At 42.2% G+C, this 25433-nt stretch overlaps 1 protein-coding gene across 2 annotated transcripts; it reads left to right on the forward strand.

Annotated features, from left to right (window-relative positions):
- Window positions 1-2729: 2729 nt before the first annotated feature.
- Window positions 2730-7176, forward strand: HSBP1 (heat shock factor binding protein 1). 2 transcript variants are annotated; one of them, XM_074157921.1, is made up of 4 exons: window positions 2730-2838; window positions 3654-3720; window positions 3914-4033; window positions 4880-7176. In XM_074157921.1, the coding sequence occupies exons 1-3, from the start codon at window positions 2794-2796 to the stop codon at window positions 4030-4032; spliced, it is 231 nt and encodes a 76-aa protein (XP_074014022.1). In that variant the 5' UTR covers window positions 2730-2793; the 3' UTR covers window position 4033; window positions 4880-7176. The 2 variants fall into 2 exon arrangements, with proteins under 2 accessions (XP_074014022.1, XP_074014023.1); XM_074157922.1 differs by having other exon boundaries at window positions 3914-4072; window positions 4880-6281.
- Window positions 7177-25433: the final 18257 nt, after the last annotated feature.

Genomic DNA, 25433 nt, shown 5'->3' on the forward strand with positions numbered 1-25433 from the left:
ATTTGCCTGCTTTGTACAAAGCCTAACCATGACTTACTGTTATATGAGATCCAGTCATTCTGCTTTGGAATTACATATCACTGCATTTTAAAGGAGTTTCACTAACTGCTTTCAAATTAATCTTTGTAAATTTCCCTTGTTTTTAAAGAAAACAACAGGCCCTTTGTAAATTTTAAGGTCCTCCTTCTCCGTATACTTTAAATTAAGACTTTGTCAGTAAAAGGCTAGCAAGAGAATTCAGCCTTCTACAGCTCCATTCATTTTAGTAATCTCTGAACATTAGTGTGAAAGGATCATTAATCCTACCAGTCCTCCTTGCAAAGCATTTTCTTTCAGTCCAGTCTCAAAAAGGAGGCAAAACTCTGCAAATTTTAAGTCAGTCATTGTTTAACTATGCCACACTAGTAAGCAAATGAATAACGAAAATGTTTTATCCATCCAAATGTTTTATGCCACCAAAAAAGATTCCTAAAGTTATGAGAACAAGTGAAGAACCCTGTAAGCAGCACTACCTGCCACGAGACTCACACCAGCATTCGGGGCAGCCGAGAGACCTGCACTTTGACACCCACCAAGAGACCAGCTATGACAGCGTTTTCAAAACAATAGTTTATAGGATTCAAATAGCAGTCATAAAAACAACCACCTTTCGTAAACACATCAAACAAATAAATGGGAGTTAATTTCTTTGCATTTTTCCAAGCTAGAAGCCATATTTACTTTCAAACAGACAACAAAATTTCCCCAAACTGGCACTAAATAGTTTTTTTATTGCTACTGCAGTGCTCCAAAAGGCACAATAATAATGCAACCGCCCCGCATCTCACATTTGTTACTAGTTACGGGATAAGGCAGAGTGTGGCACCGCGTATCAGCTTTTGTATCAGCTTTCAGGCGAAATGCGATGTTTGAGAATCATCTGCCGCTAATGGGAAATGATCTTCATTTCCAAATCCATATTCAATGTTTTCGTTAACTTCAGTTTAGATCTTATCTCAGTATACAATAACCAAGCTGTGTAAACATGTGACTCACTTCACAAATGAAAAATACAAATGAGTAGCTTTGGTCTAAAAAGCTTATAAATTTACACTTAGGAAATGCTTATCCTGTGTCCATCCCCACTGCAAAAATCCAGCCTACGAAGCTTTACAGTATCTTAAAGACCATATCACTAATCTGTGGCAGACAGAAATTCAATCTAACGCATTCAACTTTGCTATTGGTACTTTCTTTCATGAATACAATATGCCACAATAATATATTCCCTTTAATCATCAATCCACTTACGTAACATTCCTGACTCCCAGCGCTAATCCGTAATGCCGCCCTTCCTACAGCCAGCCCCTCGCTGAAGCCAGATTACCTGCAAATGTTTGCTGGCCAGGCTTAGTCGCTCATTCCCTTCTAAATTAAACCATAAAAAATAAAACAGGCCTCTTCGGGCAGCGCCGTTTCTCAGGCTAGAAAAATACATTTGTAATCCCCCCAACTTGCAAAGTTATTTTTTAAAAGCATGAGTAAAACTATTAAATCTCTGTGTGAGGAAAGCTTTTATTCCTGCATGTAAGCCAGGGCAATCCCAAACACAAGCACAGGCTGTGCGGAGAATGGATTGAGAGCAGCCCTGAGGAGGACTTGGTGGTGGTGGTGGATGAGAAGCTCAACATGACCCAGTAATGTGCGCTCACAGCCCAGAAAGCCAACTGTATCCTGGGCTGCATCAAAAGCAGCGTGGCCAGCAGGGCGAGGGAGGGGATTCTGCCCCCGTGCTCTGGTGAGACCCCACCTGGAGTACTGCATCCAGCTCTGGGGCCCCCAGCACAAGGACATGGACCTGTTGGAGCAGGTCCAGATGAGAGGGCTGGAGCACCTCTGCTTTGAGGACAGGCTGAGGGAGTTAGGGTTGTTCAGCCTGGAGAAGAGAAGGCTCCAGGGAGACTTTATAGCAGCTTCCCAGTATCTGAAGGGAGCTACAGAAAAGCTGGAGAGGGACTTTTTACAGGGGCATGTAGTGATAGGACAAGGGGTAATTGCTTCAAACTGGAAGGTAGATTTAGATTGGATATGAGGGAGAAGTTTTTCACTGTGAGGGTGGTGAGGCACTGGAACAGGCTGCCCAGAGAAGCTGTGGATGCCCCATCCCTGGAGGTGTTCAAGGCCAGGCTGGATGGGGCTTTAAGAGACCTGGTCTACGGGTTGGAACTAGATGGTCCCTTCCAACCTAACCCATTGTATTGTTCTATGACTCTAAGCATAAGATTACATGTAAGCTTAATGCTCGGGGGTAAAATTGATGTTTTTGCACCTTCCCCTCCCATACAACTGTGCCAGTGCTCTGCTTATACAAGACTTCACCTCACACTCGGGGTTAGCACACATCGGGAAGGCCCACAAGCTCCTTACTTTTCACATCCCGCTGGCAGCGGGGGCCAACAACAGCCATGAGGCTGGCAGAGGTGAAAGAGGCTGGAGGTGGAGTCGGCAGCCTGCAGGGAAGCTGCCTGCAGCCCAGAGGGCACACCCCGCCGTGGGCAGCCCAGCGAGGTGTGGGTGGGCTCCCGCGACGCCGCGGAGGGGCGCGGAGAGCCCGCGGTCGGGGCCTACGTCGAATTTCCCTCGCCAGTGCCCCCCATTTCCCGCTCCACACCATCGCCCCTCAGGCCCCCGGCCTTGGCTTCCCACAATGCCCCGGGGCCGCCTCCTCTCACGAGAGGGGCGGTGGCGGAAGTGGCGGGGCGTGGCCCGGAAGCGCCGCCGCCGTGGAAACGGGAGCCGGGAGCTGAGCCCGCCATGGCCGAGACCGACCCGAAGACCGTGCAGGATCTTACCGCCGTGGTGAGGCCGCCGGCACCGCGCCTGCAGCCTCGGGGGGAGCGGGGAGCGCTCGGCGGGGCGGCCGCAGAGCGCGGGCGGGTCGCGGCCTTCCTGAGGAGAGGCCCGGCGGAAGCGGGTAAAGCCTCCGGCCTCGCCCCGTTCCTGGGCCCTGGCGTTACCTCCTGGGGCCCGGCGCGGCCGAGCCGGGGTGACCCGCGCCTGCCCGCTGCTGGAGGGGCTGCTGGGCCTGTGGTGCTGCCTCGGCCTTTTATCCCGGGTGTCACGATAAAGCGCCCCCGTTGTAGAGCTGCTTCTGCCGGGTCGCTCAGGGGCGGCTCGGGTCGGAGCGCGGTTGCAGCCCTGTGTCCCATCGCAGCACTGAGGCCGCTCGCTCAGCTGAAGCGCTCTGCTAGGGCCGCCTCCCAGGCTGGCAGCCGGGCAGCCCGTCGTGAGGGGGAGTTCTCTGTGTCCCGGGGGGATGTGGTTAAGAGCAAGGGTTTGGGAGCGTGGAGAGGAACGCTGCTGTTCTGATACCGAAAAAAAGTGTTAGCGCATGATTAGCACAGGACGCTATTGTGGGTTTAGTCCTGGTTGTGCAACGCAGGCGTTTTCTAGATCCTAAAATTGTTTATTGCAAGCCTCTGTTCTCCCGTGTGTATGTATATATGTATATGTAAAAATGTTACTTAAATATGGAATTACACTGCAGAGTTTGTGCACAGTTGAGCTCAGCAATGTAAGAAAATGTTGTACTTGCCTCATTACATAAGATTAAATACTGTAACAACCTCTTTAATGAAAACAAAATGGACTTCTCTTTTTTTCCTTTCTAATAGGTGCAGACATTACTTCAGCAAATGCAGGACAAATTTCAAACCATGTCTGACCAAATAATTGGAAGAAATATCCTTTTTTTTAAAGCCAGAGAGGTGCTATACACTACAGAATCATAAGTATTTTAAAGTATACGTACCAGTGGGATTTGTAAGATGAATTTAAAGTGACCATAAGAATTTGATCAAAAATGTAACGAAAAACAGACAGAAAAACCCCAGCTGCTACTGGATTGCAGTTACACTCCTTAACTCCAGTGAACTTGATGACATGAGCTGTCGCATTGACGACCTGGAGAAGAACATAGCAGACCTCATGACGCAGGCGGGAGTGGAAGAATTGGAAGGCGAGAACAAGGCCCCTGCTACTAACAAGAGTTAAAGTGAGACAGTTCCTTGCTAGCCTTGAAACAAATCCTCAGGTCACTCGAAATTACTGACTTTAAAGTAGATGGACTTTTTCCTTTGATTTGTGAGGTAGTCTGAAATTAATTCAGAGCAGCTCTGTATGTTATAATACAAGAAGCTTTAAAAAGCTGCCCTCAGCAGGCTCCGAGTAGCCTCTATAGTAAGGATGTTTCTTTCACCAGTATTGGGAGGAGAATTATTTTCTTCATGTCTAGTTGCTCTGAGAAAGTGCAATAGCTACATTCATCCTGTGTTACTCTGATACTCTTGGTAGGATCTGAAATAATGACTGTCTTTGCAGCAACGGGAAGGAGAAGAGATGGAGAAAAATATCAGTAGCAAAGCGAGCTGTTCTCTTCCCTCCTCTCATCATATTTGAGCCTTCTGAAAAGGACCATAATCTCATGCATGTTACCAACATCTGCTCCAGTTCCCATAGCTTCAGTTTGTATAGAACTTAATTTTTGTAGTCCATGGAAGGCAACTGATAAATAAACTACTGGATGTGTCATGTTAGATTAATTTTTTTATTTTTTTTAAGGTGGCTAAGTAGGATACGTATCAGCCTCTTTTAGGCTTGAAATTCTTAGGTCACATCTAGAATACTGTGCAGCCTGTATAGTAGACGTGTGTTTGAAACAGGTATACATCTTGCTTGTTAAGGTACCTATTTTTTGTGATAGAAATACGATTTATTATGGGTTCATTGTCCCCAGTGTCAGTTCCCTTAGCCTAAACCTCACAAATGAAAATTCCTGATGAGCATGATTCTCTTAATTCTTCTCAGTAACGTATTTTTTTTAATTATTTTTCCCCAACAGGTTGCCAGTAACTTAAGATGAATCCCGGAAGACTTTTTTTTTTTTCTACAAATCCTTGGAATTACATAGCAGCTTTTTGCAACTACTGTGTGTAAAAGCATTTTTATATTGTTACAGAGCTTGCATTCCTAATGTATATTGTATAGTTAGGGATAGGTTAGTTTATATTTTGATTTGTGTACTGTAATTTCACTTTTTGAATTCTTGTTACGAGGATCAATTAGTTGTGTTATTAAAACACAGATCTTATGGATCTCAACAACTGGGTGTATTTTTTTGTGAAGTCACCTTTTTCCTTTCCTTGCACTTTTTCTAGACGTTTCATTTTTGATAGCTAAACATTTAGTGACTCCCATCAAACGGAAATCTTAACTTGTCCCACCTAACTTTGTGGAGTGAAGCACAAGGTTGACACTTGGCGTTAATCTTAGCTCTAAGCTAAGATTGATCAGTTGAGTTGATCACTCAATCAGTTGAGGACTATGTGTTGTTTTCTCATGAACATAATAAGGTGATTTTGGAAACATGAGATGCTGAACATCAAAATCGTGTCTCATACTCTTGGTATTACATTACCTGTGTGTTCCTAGAACATGAACCAGCAGTAGAGATTCAGCATTAGAGACACCTGTACACAGTTGAGCGACCACTGCCATTCAAATCTGTTATATTTAGACAGACAAGGAACTATTAACTATGAAAAAATCTCACTATGGGATTTAAGCTTTTTAATACTGTAAAACTTTACAACTGACAATGTGTCACCTAGCATCACCTTTGAACAATAGTTAACGGTTAAAATAGTGCTAGTGGTCGGAATAGGGACGGGATTGCGGGAGCGTCTGTGGTCTTTCTGTTTAACTCCCTGGCTCGTTGTACCGAACAGTTTGCTAACAAAGCAACAATAAACTCGGTATCAAAAAAGGAGAGAACCCAGTTAGAATTGTAAAGCCTTTGAATAGGTGTTTGCTTTTGTAATCATATCCACATTTATAGGCCTGGAGTTTAATGGTTTACATTAGAGTATTTTGGCAATGAAAAGTATATATAGACCAGTCTGTACTATGGCACTTGTGAAGAAAAATGACCAATGTCGGCTATTTCTGACAATCACTGCAACGCTACTCCAGCTTGAAGTACAAATTTAAGGAAGGAGTAGTGGCAGCCAGCAGTTATACGTGGACCACACTTAAGACTGCTCTTTGACCGCCACCAAATTAGCACCTGTGTATCCTGAAGGCAATACGACAGGTCATTTTTCAAAACTGAGGGGAAATTGTAATAAAAGCTCGTAATAATAGGGGGATTTTGTGAACACAGGAAATGTATCAATATACCTTGTAATACCAGCCTTAGGCTCTTTGTAATGTCATTTTAAAAAATCTAATAAACTATTATGTGGTAACAAATAGGTCCTATATATATTAAAGCAAAGCCTAGTGTGAGTATATCATTATATGTGAGATTGTATTTAGTTGTAAGTTACACAAAGACTTCAGCACAGCTGCTGCTTATAGAATATAGTTTAGATTATAGGTGTGTTTTGTATAATAAAAGGGTGAGCAGGATTCATGCCCTGTCGAATCTGTATTTTACTGGGTAATTACAATATAAACCAAATTCATAGGAAAGCACATTGAAGTGGAGGATCGTTTTGTATGATGTTTATACAACTGTAAGTTCTCATCTGGCCGTCTTCCTCCCGTAGGAGAAAGGCTCATTCTTGAATTTGCTTGCAGTATCCTACATGCAGCAGTAGTTGCCTGCTTCCCTGAAGTTTATTCTGTCAGAATAACTTGCTGGAAAATTATTTCAGCTTTAAGATTCTAAAATTGACGTATTTACCTCCTACAGTTTATTTTCTCAAACCGTTACAGATTCAATTCCCCCCACTCTGATTTCCTTGTACGAGCAGGCGTGGTGAACACCGCGTTTCCAGTTTGCAGTTCAAAGCTCTTCCTCTCTGGCTCTTCAGAGCTCAATTTCAGCTGTTACTGAGGAAGAAGCCATTGTTTCCAAACTTTCCAGGTAACTGCTAGGTATAGATGTTCTTTCACAAAAAATGTACATTAGGAACAGCAAATAGAATCTTTTTTTTTTTCTATGACAGCAATTATGAGTGACACCATACAGGTTCTAACCACGGGTTTCATAGCCAGTCATTAATAGCAGTATTGTTTTCTGAAGGCCAGACTTAAGACCTGAGAACCCAGAAACAAGCTGAAGATGACAGGAGCTGCGTGGCCCACGCGTTCCACACTGCGCAACAGAAATAAATTTGAAACTTCTGTCTCGTCTCATCTGGTGTCTTAATTCCTGTCTTTATAGCAGGAAGATATAGTGTAGCAGGAAGAGAGTATAGATACTCTCTCAGCGCAGAGGAATAGTGTTATAATAAATCCATGTTTCGAAGCACTTAGGCCCACGGATAACTGATCCGGAACTACGGTATCCTTAAGAGGATTTTTCATTTAATCTGCCCTAAAGACAACGTATGGTAAATAAGACTGAGCGCCGATAGCTCTTTGACTAATGCCATCTGGTCCATACACTGAATGAAGCTGGTTGTAGGCCAGAGGGACACACCAAACTCCAACACTCACTGTCTGCAAGAGGCAGTTTCAAAGCCCTCCTTTCCCTGAGCTGAACCCAGGTCTCCCAGACACTTGGCTCAGACCGCGGCCTGCATCGCCGCCTGCTTTGGGCCAGAGCTCAGGAGAAATTACTTAAACTTTTATCTTGCAATTGTCACATTCTGTTGTTGGCAGTGGAGACAGAACATTTGTGCAAATTCATGTTATCTGGCCTCCTCTAGACTTACTATCTCAGCACTCCCAATAAAGTACCGTTGGTTCCTTTCCTCAGGTGGAATGTCTCCGGGAATTGGTTTGTTGAGATTACTCAGGAAAGCAGTAAGAGACCCACCCCTGGGCGAGTCCTGAAGTCACTCAGTGGTTCTTCCTCCAAACTTGGAAGCTCAAAAAATTCAGACGTGCCTTCAACAAGAAAATAATTGTGATTCCGTGTGGGTTTGCAGTGAAACCACCTGTAACCAAGGCCAGAGACACTCTCCTTCCTCTCTCTAAAATGACACCTGGGGTTTTCCTCGAGGTATTCACATGGAATTATTTAATGAAGCTTTTTACTTTTCCTCAAGATTATAACTCTTAAGCAGATACTGCCTTCTAGTGGGCACGCTCTCACTAATAGAAGAAACACTACTCAGATTAATTATTTGGTTACCTTTAATGTACCGGTTCAGATGTTAGGACTTTAATGAGCCACATGCTGATTTGAAATGTTGTTATTACACGAGACACTGAGGCTTTGTTTACAATTAAGAAAGTTAATAGGATACACAAATCCCTTCCTGAGCTTTAAGCCTCACTGTGGTTGGAAAAGGCCTGATGCTCACTGAGATTTTTTTTTCTGACTCCGATGTAGAGTTAATGAAATTAGGTCATTAGGAAAATCAAGTATAGGAATAGAAACCCTACATCTTAGAAGCACGCTGAGAGAAGAAAGGTTAAACGGGAATTGTCTCTCTGAAAAATGCACGTGTATTAACAGAAAGGGTTCTTTTATGTTGTTTTGCTACAGACCTGACAACTTTATTTATGAAGCTCTTGTGGTTAGATATATATGTAAAAATGTATTCAGTTTACGCAGGGGTAGCATATACTATCCTTGCTTAAGAGATGAAATCCTGTTCGAAACAGCAACTGGAGAAATGATGGAGTTAAGTCTTTCTCAAGTCTCGGATTCACAGGTGTTCATGTGACAAGTCTGGATGGAAGGACCCGAGACCCTTTTGTGCAAGCCCCCATACAGGTACAGGAAACACAGCAAAATATTCCATCCTGTTATGGGCAAAATGGAGAAAACAGGCAAAGGTCTACCTGAAAAGTGGAGGCAAAAGAGATGAGAAAAATTACTTCAGGCTTCACAGCAGATCAGTGGCTGAGCCAGGCCTTAGATCTAAATCTTTCTTAAGTGACCTGCAAAAACACTTGAGACAGACCATGTAGCACTTGCCTGTCTCCCGAAAGGTAGGTAGGCAGGCGTACTTGCGAAATACAGATCTGCTCCTTCACATCTGGATGCCCTTTAGAGTTTGGATCAGAAAGAAACACGTGCTGCACAGCCTTCAGCAAAAGGTATCCCCGTTTTTGGTGCAGCAGTGTTCTGTTCTATGTAGGTGTCAAGTGGAGAAATGTTTGTCCAAATGCCATCTCGTGGGCACGTAGGAATATCATCAGCTCTGGCCAGGAGGATTTACCGACAAAGACCTGCCTGGTGATCTGCCAGCTGACATTTTCAGTCGCTTCGGCTCAAAGCGATTCACCCCCAGGGCCCCTCAGTTTGTAACATTCCACCTCAGTGCAACTCCTCCCTCTCTAAGAATACTAAATTCCCACAGGATAGAAGTTTCTGATTCCCACACAGCTCTAATAAATATTTCGCTTATTTCTGTTGCAGACCTGTTTGGTTTGAAGACCAGATCCCTGGCTCTTTAAAGCACACCAGGGAAGCTTTTTTGCGCTTTAGCCTGCCCCAGCACAAGGGAGGAAATCACTGAATTCCACAGCTCTCTGCCCACTGGCACAGAAACATCAGCTCCTTAGGAGCAACCTGGGAAGGTTTCCAGGAAGTTTTTGGTTGTTTGTTTGTTTATTTTCACATGCACTTTGAGAAGTCCATAGACAAGTACATCCAGGACAGACATTCAGACAATAACTGATAACACAGAGGAGAAAGCGACTAACTTTAAGACATGAGGCCATCTGATAGTTTCTAGGCATTTAAGACCCCACATGTGAAGACAGGGTTTGATGAAGTGACCATCATGATCTAGGCTCTGACACACACCACATCCCAGTGGGAATAACGAAGGAGCACTCATCAGCTTCCCAAGAGGCTGCCCAGCAGCAGAGCAGCAATCCGTTTAGTTTGCCAACTGCTATAAATCAGAAGTTTGGTATCATACAGCAGGTGCCCAATTCAGTTAGACTGGAAGAGGCAGAACCTCAGCCAAATCCTCTCTTCAAAACATGTTCACTCTAAAAAGCGTTCTTTAGAGACAGAAAGCAATAAAGAAGAATATCAAAGAGCACTGCAGTAGTTAAGTATTTGAGGCCCAAAAGTACAAATATCATTGATCTTCGCAAGAACATAGATTCTGCAAGGATTTTGTTCACTCGTGAAGTACCAGAAAGAAGACACTTCAAGGCTCATCACCGGAACTTTTAGGAACAAAGTATGTGGATTTCTTCCTGGCCCTAGAGAGCAGTAAATTTTTAATGACTGGTCATCAAAGATAAAACAACCTGAGTGCTTGCTCACCTCAATTCATGCTGAAAGACACAAATACAGAACCTCAGTCATGTTATTATCTTTAAAAAAAAATACTTAGTTCCAACAACTGAGTGATTGTTAATGACTGTTAATGTGATGTAAGTGGGGAAAACCAAAACCAAAACCTTACACTTTTGTCAGCGAAGCCAGCCCTCCTGCTATTGACACACAAAACATTATAAATCAGACCAAATCTTCCTAAAAAAATTAATGGGACTGCAAATGTTAAAATTAATGACAAATGCAATCGACACTTATTAGAAGGGACATCACTGGGATCTCCAACAAGTCAGGCAAAAAATTTAATCAGGTTCTTATCAGAGGGTTACAAATAGATGTGTCATTTTAATAAATTCGATAAGTGTACCATGCAACTGAGAATTGGGTGCATCTTAAAAGACAATTAACTACAGATCCTTGAACAGGATTCACTGCTCTGGAAATTCTTTGCAAGTCCTTTTCCAAATTATTAGTGTTACCCTGTTGTATAAGAATTGTGCTCTTCTTCATGAGTAGCCCCAATTCTCACCTTTTTAACTGAACAGTTTAATAAAAGAAATGTATTCAGAACCAGTAGAGAATCAACAAGCAAGAGCTCTTCAATTCTTTTGAGTGTTGCAGGTGGAGGAGATGATCAGGGTACCTTTGATAATCTGGTTTTAAATGTTCTTAATTTTATTTTTATACAAGGTCTTCACAGTAACGTTGTTTTTCTTTCAGGTCAGAACCACTTTTCAAGAGAGCCGTTTAAGATTTTACTACTGAGCCACTGTGGAAACGAATATGACCATGAAGTTTCAATTGCTTCACAGAGATCCCAGACATGCTCAAGGCCTTCCGCCCCACTCCCCACTAAAGACACTGTTTGGGATCCAAGGTGATTGACGAGCTAGATTATTAGTGTCACTCATTAGCCAGCAATGTACTAAATTGGAGCCCTTGAAGGAAAGGTCTGTCACTTGCACAATAAAGCTTTTGTTTAAATTCCATTTTGAGCACTTCTAAAACAACAGACAACGGTAAACAACGCTTAGCAGAATGACACCATCTGCCTTTTTTTTATCATCTTTCCAGTGTTTGAAGCAAGGATTTGGTTATAAATACCGACAATTGGCACTATAAATTATGATTTTCTGCTCTCTGAATAGTTGGGAGCAAAAACAAATGAAGTGCAGATTTAAATCTCAGTTTTCACACACTATTGAGCTCGTGAGATGTGTTACCAGATTAACCCGCTGCTGCCTCATGTTCATGGGAAAGGATATGGACATTCACTGAGGTTTGTAATTGGTTCTGCATTCAGTTGTGCCACCTGGAACTGGGGATAGGGTTCTGCTTCGTGGAGATAGCGACGAGATGAACGGCTGAAGGAGAGGAACAAGACAAACCGGTCACCTTTGCATCTTTATTTGGATGCCCTTTATGTCCCAGTGCTGCTCCTTCTAAGGCTCGGGCTCACAGAAGTGTCCTGTTCTTCCAAAGTGTCCTTTTCTTCTGCCTTTCTTCTTCTGAAATTTATAGGAGCTCTGTGTTCTTCCAGTGATAAAAGACAACAAACGGAACGGAAATTTCTACCGTCTTTACAAATTTGTAGCCTTGTTGATCCAGTGTGTTTTAGGAAATCCTGCTCCACCCCCCTGAAAGCACTGAACAAAATCGCTGTTTCACACATCACACAAAAGTAAAAACCAATTTCTTGAACCTGAGGCGTATTTAAAAATCAGGAGGCTTTTCACACTATAGGTTATTTTAAAACATCTTTGAAACTACTCCACAGACTGAAGTTAAACAATTAAAATGCATAATCACATTTAAAAAGCAGCACCAAAAATGTAAGTCATTTTGTCACAGAGGCTGCTCCAGCATGGTTTGATTATTTAACGTTATGCTGTAAAACCAATTTATCCCCTATACCCTTGATCTCTGTTTCAATTTCAGGATGTTGATACATGCACCATTGCTGTATTAGCTGATAGGGCAGAACAAATACTTCAGGAAAAGTCATGATTAGAATTTGAAATCTCTCTCAGCCATGTTTAATGCCCAAATGTACTCACCTCGCTGCCTTTTCCTGCAGATTTTCCCCACCGGAACCCCGTGTTTTATACCTGGAAAGAATGATTATTTAACATCAATAACAGGCGAATGTAGAGCTCTACAGGGAGTATGTAGGTGCAATCATTGCTGCCATGAATGCTAAAATTATCAGGCATCAACTAAATCTCTTCAAACCGAACCGTTACACAGACAAACAGCCCATCTCTCCTCGTACCATCCTGCAGAAATCTCAGGATCCAGAGAGTGGAGTCTGAAGGTGCCAGAGGCTTTTTGCTCATTTTTCTCTTTGCATTACCTGCACCTCCAGTTTCTGCAAACTTCCCTCTATTCTTTGCACTGACTTTGTTTCACTGTGTACAACCCTGCGATGAGAAGATACCAGGGGGCTTGGATCACTAAAGGTGATCCAAGCATGTTTTGAAGCCTCTAACACAGCCCTGAGTTCCATTTATTCACTACTAAAGGAAACAAGACACCAGATAAACAAAGAGACAGAGTTACTGTTGCAGGATAAATGATTTTGTATTCTGAGCATTGGCAAAGACATGAATGAAATTTGAGGAGGAACTTATTTATAGGAATTTAGCCGGCAGGCAACGTTAACACAGGGGCTACCATCCCTGTATTATTAATGCTTTATTAATTGCATGCATACAGCCGGTAAAGTGATTCATTACCTTTTCTTCTTCAAGACATATTGTGTATAAACATAGTCCACTATTGGAATATGCATTCCCAAGCATCTCAGGCTAAGCGCTTCTCTAGCAGAAGGGTATAACACCTACTTGTGCCCTTCACAGAAGGCACAGAGAGATGGGGGCAGTGTAGAGCACGTGTGTCCATGTCCCAAAATCCAGTTGGCATCAATACAAGTCCCTGTCCCTTCAAATGAACATTTAGATGTGATTCAGTGCCACGGGGCAGTTGTCATTTCAGGTAGCAGAGGGACTTGCACTGGAACTGGGATGTCCAAGGCTGGTGTCTGCCTTGGAGAAGGCAGAAGGGTACCGCAATGCTTCATAGTGGCACAGCAAAACCCATAGCAGCCTTTTCTATGTCTGCAACAGGGCTGCCTCAAAAACCTGCTAAATAAGACCGATTCCTATAAAAAGGAGCCAATAATATGAAAGAGACAGCTTTGCCTAGAACTAAGTGAACAGTTAATTTCACTGCATACTTCAAATTCGCTCTTGAAGATCTGCCTGATGTTTGTGTAAAGAATCTTCATTCTAAGGAAAGCTTTCATTTTTGGTATCGGTTAGTCTTTTTCTTACTGTTTTACAGCTTGCCTCAGAAAAGGATGGAAATCTCTCCCTATAGCAACCTCTTAAAAACCACAGAGACAAGCGGCTCGTTCTTCAGAGCAACACCCATGTATTTCCCAAGGAAGGTTTACTAAGCAAAGGGACTGTGACACTTTGCAAAAGTTCTGCAGTTTCTCTTGTACAAGATAGGAAGGGATGGTAAAAGTAGAGAGCTGTCCTTCAAGTGCCCTTGCCTAAACAAAATGAACAGCTTGAGTGCCTATCATTAGCAGGCAGAACACCTCTGCAGGAGGCACACGGCTTGAAACCCAGAGAATTCTTGCATGATTACAGCTAAATAACTCCACAAAAATCATGCAGAAAGTTTTCCCGAGGGAATTTATCTATGAAAAAATGTTTACACTAAGGTTAGCATGTATTAACTGAGTCGGAGTAGAAAAATTGTTATTTGGAGATAAACAGGGAGTTTCAGCTCTCAGAGGGAGAAAGGGTCGAGGGCGCATGCCCTCACTGTAAGGACACGGATGATATATGCTTCACCCCAGGGTACTGCGAACAGTATCTCCAACTCCAAGGTGATGGGTGAACACACACTCTCAGCATAGCATAAATATACAATTATTGGAAATTTACTTTAAAGATGGAAAGGTTATATGCCGCGCAATGCAAGTCTACTTGAATACTGTTTCTGTTAAATGGGAAATTGGAACTAACTACAATTACCCCATATCAAGGTTTTTCTAGCTCTGTTTTCTATAACTCTGTCTTCAGAAGCACAGAAAATGCTAGAAAGTACCTTGAGAAGTCAGCTACCTCTCTGTCTGCTCCAAAGCATAACTGTGCTATGAAGTCCAACTGATTTAGTTTAACTGTTCTTACAGATGCTCAGTGATAGAAATTTCAGTGAGGTTTTGTGATTCTGGAGCACTCCCCAAGAGATCTTGACCGTCCTTTTGGACCAGCCTCAAAGACGATGCTCAACTTGTAATTCTTCGGGCGTTGGATGATGCACACCAAGGTAGAAGATCAGAAGCAGTGAGAACAGGTCAAGCAGGTCAACTTTTTTATGATAAACAAGGCTCTTGTACTTTTGTAGGAGGAGATCCTACAGGTTAAGCTTTATCACAAACTAAATACACACAGTATAATTCCTCAGAATTATTGCACAAATGTCACTAGAATTTATATTTAACTAAGGAATTTGGATCCATGACTAAAAATCATCTAACCTTCGCCCAAATATCTATTGCTATTTAAACATCAGCCTATTACTTGTTACAATGACCATTTGTTAAATCCTAGTCTTATGGTAACGTTAACTGATTAGATTCCCACTGTTGTCTAGTACATAGAACTGAATCGTCAACTGAGCGGCAAAAATCTTGCTAAGAGAGGAAATGCTTCTATAGGTTTAGTAGCAGAAATATGGGGTTTTTCTGAGCAGACGTCTTTGGACTGTTGCTCTATTTCTATTGCAGGACCTTATTACAGCCGACGTGTTGCTTCAGTGTGGAAGTAGTCCAGGTTTTTGAGAGTCTAGGTAAGCTGGCTTGCATGGAAAATACAAAAATCTTCTACTTCAGTCATCGCTTTTCAGATATAGTTGTTGGAACTGATTAGCTTCTGAAGAGATCACATCAGTGGACAAACACATAGACCAGACTGAACCTAGCCCCTGAAATTTGGTAAGGTTCTGAGCCAAATTTCCTTGTCTCCACAGCCTTTAGCAAGACAGTTCAACAACCTACAAGTCTGCAGTTGTTACACTGGAGTCAGAGCCTCGTGATGACGGCAAGAACAATCCCTTAATTTTTCCTATTCCAAAGAGCAGGAACAGATTTATTGCCTGAAGGGAAGGAGTGAGGCAGCACTAAAGCATTTACAACTGTCAGACCTAGAGCTCGTGGGACAGCAAACCTCCCAGGTTACAAGAGAAGAGCAACTCTTATCCATTTTCCCTTTTAGATGACAGATGTGTATAGCCTTTAAAAACACCCAGGACAGTATTAATTCATTAGCTATAGAAAACCTCAATGTTTGTTTGAGTTAAGAAGCAATCTCTATTTACTGTAGGATTCTGGCCCATCAAATAGATCCCATATTCCCTTCCTCTCTCAGAACAGCCATGTTCTGTGTATGTTTGTCAGTAAAACTGGGAAGCTTTCAAGTGACATATACAATAATCGTTCCAAAACAGCTAAGAGTTCAAGAGCTATACAACTACAAAAGAGCCTAAAAGCTGATGCAATTATATGCGATTTGGATAAAGATTAGACAATTTCTATGAAATCTGTCAAACAGTCTTCAAGATTACACAAAACCATACAGGAAAGTGGATGTAATAATGTGATTTCAAAATTGCTTGTGTGACTATTCTGCTCTACTGACGCTAAGTTATTGTCCATTCTTTATCGTTAGTGTATTCAGCTCTAGACAGAACACACAGGAGGACTCAGACTGAACTGGAGGAGCAGAGAGCGCTATCTTAAATGAATAGTCAGCAGAGAGCACTAGGATAAATCGATAAATGTACAAGATCATTTCACATTTTTGAGGAAGGTACAAAACCACATTGTCAGCCTGATTCAGTAGATGGCACTCTACTCTCTGTAATGAGGCCACGCTTCAGAGCTGTGTTAAGGAAAGAATTAGGTTCTGGAGGAGAAGTACAGCTGAGATCCTTACTCCTTGTAGTCATTAGATGCTCAGATACCGTAGCAGTAACTGCCACTGATCAGCCTTAACAGATGGATGGATCCAGGGTGCTTTTCAACTCCAGGCTTGATAGCCCAATGACCCGGTTGTAGATTGGGTGTTGACGATTTGCATCCCAAAATTGGGCATAATGGCATCATTCATTTCCTGTCCTAAATTCCTTGGTCATTTTGATGCCACTTCCCAACCCAGCAGTGAATTATATTCCAGACTGTGCTGAGTGATTTCTGGATGTGTAAGTATAACACTTGGTAATCCACTGGGGATGAAGAGACATCTTGAAAGATATCAAAGATATTTTGCTTAGGCTTAGGGGAGGCACTTTACAAGTTACATAATTAAGCAAATGAAGACATAGTCCTCCAGTTTTTCACAGCCAGTCGCCTTCATGGTGTGCTTCCTTTTTTTTGCAGCTCTTTTTTTGCTAAGGGAAGTAATTTTTTGACCTCAGTCTAAAAGAGATAGACCCATTTCAATAGTAGCACCTCCATGAACATGACCTCTTGTTGCAGTATGGGGTCAGACTGCAACCAAATCCCCCCCGGTGTTAAAACTGGACAGAAGAGTATGCTTTACTTCACATCTTAGATCACGCTGATAGCAGTATTCCAACCCAGTGCATAGGCTGCATATCAACTATGGATAAAGCCATGTGGACACATATGTACACCATTTTAGGGTGTAATAGTGGTGGGAAGGTACAGCAAAATTGACAACAAACAGTACATCAATCAGAAGGTATTTTACTTACCGTAGATTTGGTGACTGAAAAATGAAATGGGTCAGAAACTTAGTAATGAGATTCTGTTGGTGACCAAACAGGAAGCGGCATTTCTGGCCCACTTTCTCCTACAAAAATAGATATAGAAGATTTCAAACTTCTTTCCAAGCAAAACAAGAATCTGTAGCATTTCTGTTTTTCTCTGCAAAAATCTTATTCTCTTTTATTATCCCAGCACAAATCAGAAACCACTCACTCCAATGAGGCAGAAGCAGAATGGTGTGACGAAACAAATCTTTTCGTTCCTGAGGGCTGGCACCATGAGCGAGATGGGATGGATGGTGCATTACTGATGTCCTCCTCCTCCCCCCAGATCAGGTGACAGTTCAGAATATTAAAGACCTATGACTTTAGGGATGGTGAGGCAGGGAACTCACAGATCACACTTTTCTCTCACTTTTGGATGAAAATAACAGCCTTTTCTCCTCTTAAATTCACTTGAATTTCAAACCCCACCTTGACAAACATAGGATAAGGACATTTTCTGATTACAGTGAAAGTCAAATTTGTTGTACTTTTATACCTGCACTGTTGCACTCTTGTAAGAGAATACGTGGTCAAGAGAGATCATGTTCCACCCATCAGCCCAAGCAAAAAGAGGACAGAATGGCAGATTCAGCATTTCTTCTGCTGAGAATTCATCCCTGTCTCTCGGTGTTTTAGTGTTTCAGACCAAAAAAACCCCCAAGCTTCCACTTTAGTTTTGAATAGTGATTTTTCAAAATGAACTCATTCTTCCATCATTCTTCTCATGACACTTTCCATGTTTTTTCCACATCAGCAACTTTCTAATAGCAGCAGAGAAGGAAAGAAGAGCTCCATAAAATAGTATTAAACAAGGAGGCTCATTGGTAATTAAAGTGGGAATGGAGATAAAGGAACACTGGGTAAAGCCTGCTGGAATGCCTCTTTGGGATATTTCAAACAGTTTTTTGAAATAACATTTCTGTCTTTTTAGAGATAATTATACATTTGCTGCACACTAAGCAGAAGGCTAAATTACTTGGAAGAACAAAGGTAATTTGTTGCGGGTTGGAATAAGGCCATGGATGCTTCTTTCCCTTGGGGGAGAAGAACTGATGACCTATCCTAGGTTTGTCATCGACAAAAGATGAGATGGAGGACCAGAACATGAATCCCACCCAGATCATCATGTAGCAGTACTACTTTCCAGCCTCCTCTTCATCCTTGGCTGTGCCAGCTACTGTGACTACTGACTGGGTAGCAGCAGGTGGAAAGTCCCTCTGCCTCTCCTTCCACCCTCCCTCCATTCTTTCACCATCTGGCAGTAGATTGCTTCAGTAAGAGCTGCCAAATTCAACATGTCAATATTAATCAGCAAAGTCACAATGGAGTATTTGTGAGGCCCATACTCACGTTCTGCCTGTCAGATAGATCATCTCCTTTGCGCTGGTTCTTCATAAACAGCTGGAGATTTTTAAACACCTTATTAAAATAGAATAGATCATCAGCAGCTGGAGCATTTCAAAGATGAATGGGCTTTATGCCAGTAAATATGGTACTTGCCAAAAAACAGGTGGCAACTGTAACTGCAGTGCTCTACAAGACTGCTGCCCTTCCTGTTGTATGTATTGATTTGGACAGGCTATACCATGTGGGACAGGTATTGAATACCTACCTCCTTTTCCCAGGTTGTCAAAAGTTGCAAACATAAAAGATGTATTCTCAGACTTCCAGAAAATCTGCTTAAACATGAAGCAATTCAGTAGTTCCTTTTTCTGATTAAGAAAAAAAAAAGGTATGATCAAAATAATCTGCTGAACGTTTGCAGAAAATCAATTTTTCTAAGGTACAAGAGAGCCTATATTGCCGAACTTGGAAGTCATTCAAAAATATACATTTCAGTTTGAGGTGTTAGTGCTTTTTTCGGCAAAACATACGCATGCAGTTGGTATCTTTAAACTCAATTTTATTCCCCTGTGAGAAGCATTTAATTGGCTTCAAATAAGAAACCACTATTTTACATAGTACAACCTTTTACTTAATACCCAAGAATTCATGTCATGTATTTAAATTACAAGTAAAATACTTACTAATGAGCTAATGTTTTGCAAACACCCACAGAAATATTTGAACTTAACCACTTTTCTTTTCCAGGACATGGCATAGAAAGGGAGGTAGCTTTCTTGGGTAACCACAGTGTCGGGGAGAGAACAGGGCTGTTAAACGGAATTGTGGCCCCTCCTTTTACTCCGAGCGTTTCCCTCTAATTCACTGTTTAACTTCGGGAAAGACACTTAACCTCTACGCGCCTCAGTTCACCCGTCTGTAAAATAGTAGATAAGTCACCTAATTCACAGGGATGTTATGGAGATTAATTAACTAACGTCTGGAAAATGTCTCAGGATCCTTCTGTGAAAGGCATTATAAGGGCAAAGGATAGTAGTATAACCATATGCAAAAGGTTTTATCACTTGGCACAAGACAGTTTGGTTTTATCCTCTTTCCCTCTGCAACATCACTGAGTATTTTTACAGGCACCATTGACTAATAGCAGGCTCACGCAGCTTTGCAGAGTACCATTATCTTAAGTCAAAGGACATGTTGTTGCAACCGAAGTAAAAATGTATTTAGTCAGCTCCTGATACTGCTTCAAGATCCCCAATGAGATCAGAGCCCTGGCAGGCTACACGCTGTACACACAGTCCTTGAAAAACAGCCCTTGAATATGTAAGAAAGCTGCATCTATTTAACATAAGAGATCTTTTTAAGCTAATTTAATTGAACTGACAAATGTGCTATGCGGGCTGTCTTTAACGGCGGTGTATTTTCACGGCCAGCGCTAGGTAGAGGCAAAGCAGGCAGCTGCCTTGAGCAGCCGACTGCTGTGAGTTACAAAATGGCCATGGGCTTCCTGCCAACTTCGCCTGTGCCGGATCCACGAAAAGTCTCACTGGCTACTGCTGCTTCCCGACAAATGAAGAGTTGGGATGGGCCGGGGTGTTAGTTAGTGACCCCTTTACTCCAGAAATCAAAAAAATCAAAAGCCTTCCCGTGCTTTTGCCATTCTAAATATACTGTTTCACTCAAACCGAAAGAACAGATTGCAGCTCTCCTACGTGAGTTTGGGTCAATCAGTTGATCTGAAGTCAGACCGTACATCAATCCAGTTTAGCAGTACCCACAGTCACTGCTCTTTGACACTTGCCACATGAATAGGAAAAAAAAATGGTGAAACGGAACAAGGACAAAGTGAGGAAGCGATATGCCCTTCATTAGCAGAGTGAGAAATAAATCCCAGAGTCCCTCGTGCCTAGTGTCCTAACTCCCAGATCTAGCTGGTTCCTAATATGCATTAGTGATTTGTCTTGGTCTACCCACTTTTCCATCAACAACTTCGTGTATTATCTGATAGAGCTTTTATCCAGGGAACTGAATCCCACCATGTCATCTTCTCCACCCATCTCCACGTGTGCTTGATGTGCTCCACTCCCCTTCACTTGTTACCTGCTCTAAAAGCCCATTTTAAAATAGAAAAGTATCTGTCACAACCATGTTGCTTTCAACTGTAGCACAGCATGTTGCAGTACATTTTTATATTAGGAAGGGAACTGGAAAACTCCGTTTTAAAGCAGCTGTTTATCTTCCTGAGCTATTCTGATTCCATTTCCTCTTCAAACAGCAGACCTGGAAGGGCAAGGGAATGGGGAGAAAGAAAGGTCTGGTCACAATTTAGAGTCATTTGTTTCTGTCAGAATTTATATGAGCTAAATCTCAAGCCTGGACAAGCCTTAATAACTATCATATTTAAAGTTCAGCTTTACAGGGGAAGACTGCGTGGCCCAAGGGGATAAGTAATAGAATATAGAATAGTTCACCTTTCATATACCCGTTCCTACCCAATCCAGCAAGGACAGGCTGGTGCTGGCCTTTCAGAGGCATACATGACATGAATTTAGCAGTCTCTAGCTAATCCCATTGGACTAAACTACTGCTAATTGGTGTCATTGCTGGATAAAGTTACTCAGCAGGTCACTGACAAAGTCAAAAGAGCCAGCTCTACTGCTAGTCCTGTGCTGCAGGGATGGGAAGCCTCTATTTTCTCATCATAAACTGATCCACCCAAACAATTTTTCATGCTCCTATACATACTTCATCTTCACAATCATGCAAGGTTTGTTTCAAGAGGATGCACCATACTGACACGGTAATCTGAAAATGAGAAAAAGCAACATGTGGGCAGACAGGTTTTCTGTGGAGTGAGGTGCATTGAGGATAGGAAAGACAAAAAAACAGAGCCAAAGCTCCTCCTCCACTGAGGTGTCACAGGTCACAAATGTAAACGTCCTCAGAGAAAACTCAGAAATGGCTTTAGCATATTGTTAACACCGCAGACTGCTAAGAAATAAATGATGGCAAAGCAATAATCTGCCAATTACCTCTTCAGAAGTCAGCCATAAACAAAGATGTGTCTCCTATTAGCAGCCTCTCTTCAGTTCAGAGCTTCTCTGCTCAAGATTACAACATTATATGTTCTTGTTCCAGAACAGAGGAGATCTAACACAAGCAGTAGGCCTTTAACAGAAATATTTCTACTTTAGTTGATAGAGGGCAGTGCTTTCTGCATGGAAGGTCCCAGAGTTAGTCCCTGCTGACGTGTTGCTGTGAGGTTTATGATCAAGAGGCATTAACAATACTGCTAAGAAATCCCCCCCCTTGCCAAAATCACTTCTGACCCTAAAGCAGAATTCAAAGCTAGCACGTTCAGCAGTAGCCTATTTCTTGCTAGTGGTTCAGTCACACAAGACATCCACAACAGCAAAGTTCCCCATGGAACTTAAGGGAAGACACAGTTCATACAGACAGGTGTCTTGTCAAGAAGCGAGTGAGGTAGATGAGAAGAGAGAACGAGAAGAGGGGAAAAAAGGTAGATAGGAATAAGTTCACTTGGGCAACAACTTTGGTTGGGATGTGGATGAATGCTAATGGGCTTGAATTATTCATGTATAATCTGGTGTGAAGACGCTCAGCCCAACAGCCTTCTGTGGTATCTCTCTGGAGCAAGCAACCTCATTAAAAACAAGATCTGAGAGAAAGACCTATCTAGTATGAAAACAAGAGCAAGAGGATCCTCCCATAACAGCTGTAGCTAGAGAAGACATATTTCTCCAGCACTGAAAGCTGACAGGTTTCTCCAGCACTAAATTTATTTTGGCAAAAGGACAAACACAAAGAAAAGGTCTGACATTCTGCATCGAGTCTTTAACCTCTCTCGCTGTGTCCCCAGCTTCTGCACGTCAGGCGGTACGGAAATAGATGAGATGAATCCTGACAGCAGCTTCCACACGCAAGTTCACCTGACGGCACCACACTCCGGACACGGACACAGCCCAGGAGTGCAAAGGCTTGTTATTTCTTATTGATGACCACAGAGCTCCCCGTTCTTCAGTGCTGCCAACCATTTCTGTTGAGGGGCAGCAGCAAAGTCTGAGGTCTGACCACCACTGACCCTTGTTATATTCATTACAAGGCTCTCACAGGATACCAATCACACAAAAATTCACCCATTTTTATGGGCAAAATTTTATGGTCTGCTGATTGGAATCCTTACTGGAGGGAACCTCCTTTGTATCTCCCCATATAATATACCTCTAGGGGGAAGCTGGGACCTTGCAAGGAGCTTTAATCTATAATGTGCTTAATACTAGCGGGAGTCCACAGCGAAGAATAGGTGCGCGAGAAAGATAACGTAGGGGAAGAGAATATTTCCTTATTTTTTAAAATTGATCTCATAATTTATTTTAAATTCTGTAAGCTGACGCTGAGGCCAATTTACAATTGGTAGCACCAGGTTTGCATAGAAGAGAGAAACAGCTCTAAAATTAGAAGACTAAATAATCTCCAGTTTAAAAGCATCACAAATGCTGGTCTTGTAAACACTCTCATCAAGAGAAATACAAGTACGCTTGCCATGTAATTGCATATTCAAAAGTAATATGGAGAGAACGTTTTGTAAAGAAATGCAAATTTAGCACTCATGAAAAGTCCTGTCTGGACAGCCTGCAGAATGAAGCTGCTCTGCTGACTCACTAAGGAGACATGGCAGGAAGGCAGGTCGGTCTCTTCAGTTCCGCTCACAATGGAACAAAATCAGTGCAAATCGGCCCTCATTTACACTTCCTGTTCCTGCAGTTCACTCCTCTTGCCCCAAAGAAGGTTTCCAGCCTTTCTTTAAACCATCACAGACAGCAGTTCTGTAAGGATACAAATTCACTGATGGTCCTTAGCCATTTTGCCTCAAGAGATAGCTTGTCAATGAAAGGCAGAAAACTTCCTGTTGTCATAACTTCATTTCCTTAGACCTCCAGGTTTCACAACATTCAGACAAAATCCTTGCTATGTCTCTCTGACTTCTGGTAACTCCATATTTTTCCAAATCTTTTTCTCCCTGAAAAAAATAATGAACAGGGATAGAGAAAAGAGATTTCAAGATGAGGGGGAAAAAACAGTTAAAATAACTTCCATTTTCAAACACTTCAGAGGGCTGGTGTAGGCTCAATCTACCTCCAAATATCTCCAGGGCTTCTGAGAGGCTCAGGATCTGAATATGAATTTAAACAACAGTCACTCCTGTCTTTTTAAACTGAAATTATGAAACTGAGATGCTGCTATTCCAATGATCTAAGCCCAGACACTCCTCCTGGTGGGCGCTCAACCTTCAGACCCAAATATCGCAAATTTGAATTATCTTCATTTTTTTCCACACTTACATGTAATGTTGAGTAGGGGATAGATCTACAGAGCTGCTGCTAAGCACTGAACAGAAGCATGTGAGGAGGTTTCTCAGAAAACTTTACTCTGCAGCTTCAACGTCTCAAAAGGGCATTTGCTAAAATAAACCAAACCATCACAATTTTAAACCTCTGCTTGTGGCTTTCACACAGGTCTGGGATCAGCACAAAGCGACCAGATGGTGTCGTACGCACTTACTGAGCTGCAGTTCAGGGACCAGACCAAATTGACTTAAAAAGCAATGGAAGAAAAGACCCATATCTGGTGTAAGTAATAGATTTGCAACTCTTGCAGCACGTTCACATAGAGACACATTCTTCAAATAAAATCTGAATTTCTGCTATAATCAAAGGATATCGAGCAGTACTTTATGCAGCTTAAAAATAGACCCAGAGACTGGTTGTACCAGTTACTGTAACTTTAATCTGCAAGAAACTTTTTTACTGAGGCATAAATAGTGCCTGTCAAGAGCATAATACAAATCCTATCTGGTAAAGTTTAGCATTTTGTTCCCTTTTGAATGTATGACCTCATTTACAGTGTGTAAGACCCAAAGTGAGTCCCGCTGAACAATGTTTTCCATGTTAAACTTGAGCACTATTCTTCCAGACTCACTCTGGCAAAATCTTGGTTTATCAAGGGAAACTACAAAAAGGGATGGATGCATTACATTCTCATTGACTTTATTCACATACTTTGGTGGAGGCATTTTTAGTAAGAGCGAGATGGAAGCGGGGTGGAAAGCAGAATGCTTTGAAAGGGCACTTTGAAAATACTTCAGTGAGCTTCTCATGTGATGAGATCACTTGTAACTCTGTCTCTGCATCTGCGTCAGTCAGCAGCGACAGGGAGCAATAACAGCAGCAATGAAGGTCTCCAAATGTTTCCAAAAGGAATTCTCCATTTTATTGCTTTCCATGTGACATTATGTGCTTGAAATAGTGTCCAAAGACTTCAAAAAAGCTGCCCTGAGGGCCTGCCATGCTAAATTCTCTAGATTTACCTAGGAAGACGCACACCCTGAAGAGCTCAGTCTTATTTAGCCTTGATAGTACAACATGCAGTATCTGTATCAGGAACAGTAACACAAGGGAGAATGAAGATTTTACTGGCATGAATATGAGTTGACCATCTTTTTGAATAAAACAGCAAGTAGCTGAGAGAGTTTACCAGAATCTACCATGATTAATCGGGGTACGAAGAAGGGGCATTCTCCTGCCTCCGGTAGAGGTTAACACCATCCAATTATGACAGAGAGCATCCCAGGGAGTTCAGCCACCTCACCCTTAAGGCTCTTCCATTCAGACAAACAAAACCAGCTTCCCATTCCGCAATACAGACACTTGAAGCAAAATTGATGAGTGATGTTCAGCCAGAGTGTTTGCTTTGCACTAACAACCAACGTGCTTACATCCTAGCTCAGATCAAATGCAGCACGGAGTATATGCACTCCCTCTGAGGATTAATCATCAAAATAGGGCTGGAAGAGAACCTCAAAGGTCGTTCAGTCTATCTTCCTGCCTAAGGCAGGCTCAGCTACACAAACTATTCTTGACAGACGTTTCTCTAATCTGTTCTTGAAAGCCTCTAAGGATAAGGACTTCACCACCCCCAAGGAAATCTCTTC

The sequence above is a fragment of the Numenius arquata genome, chromosome 13 (assembly GCF_964106895.1).
Source record: "Numenius arquata chromosome 13, bNumArq3.hap1.1, whole genome shotgun sequence".
NCBI classification, from domain to species: domain Eukaryota; kingdom Metazoa; phylum Chordata; class Aves; order Charadriiformes; family Scolopacidae; genus Numenius; species Numenius arquata.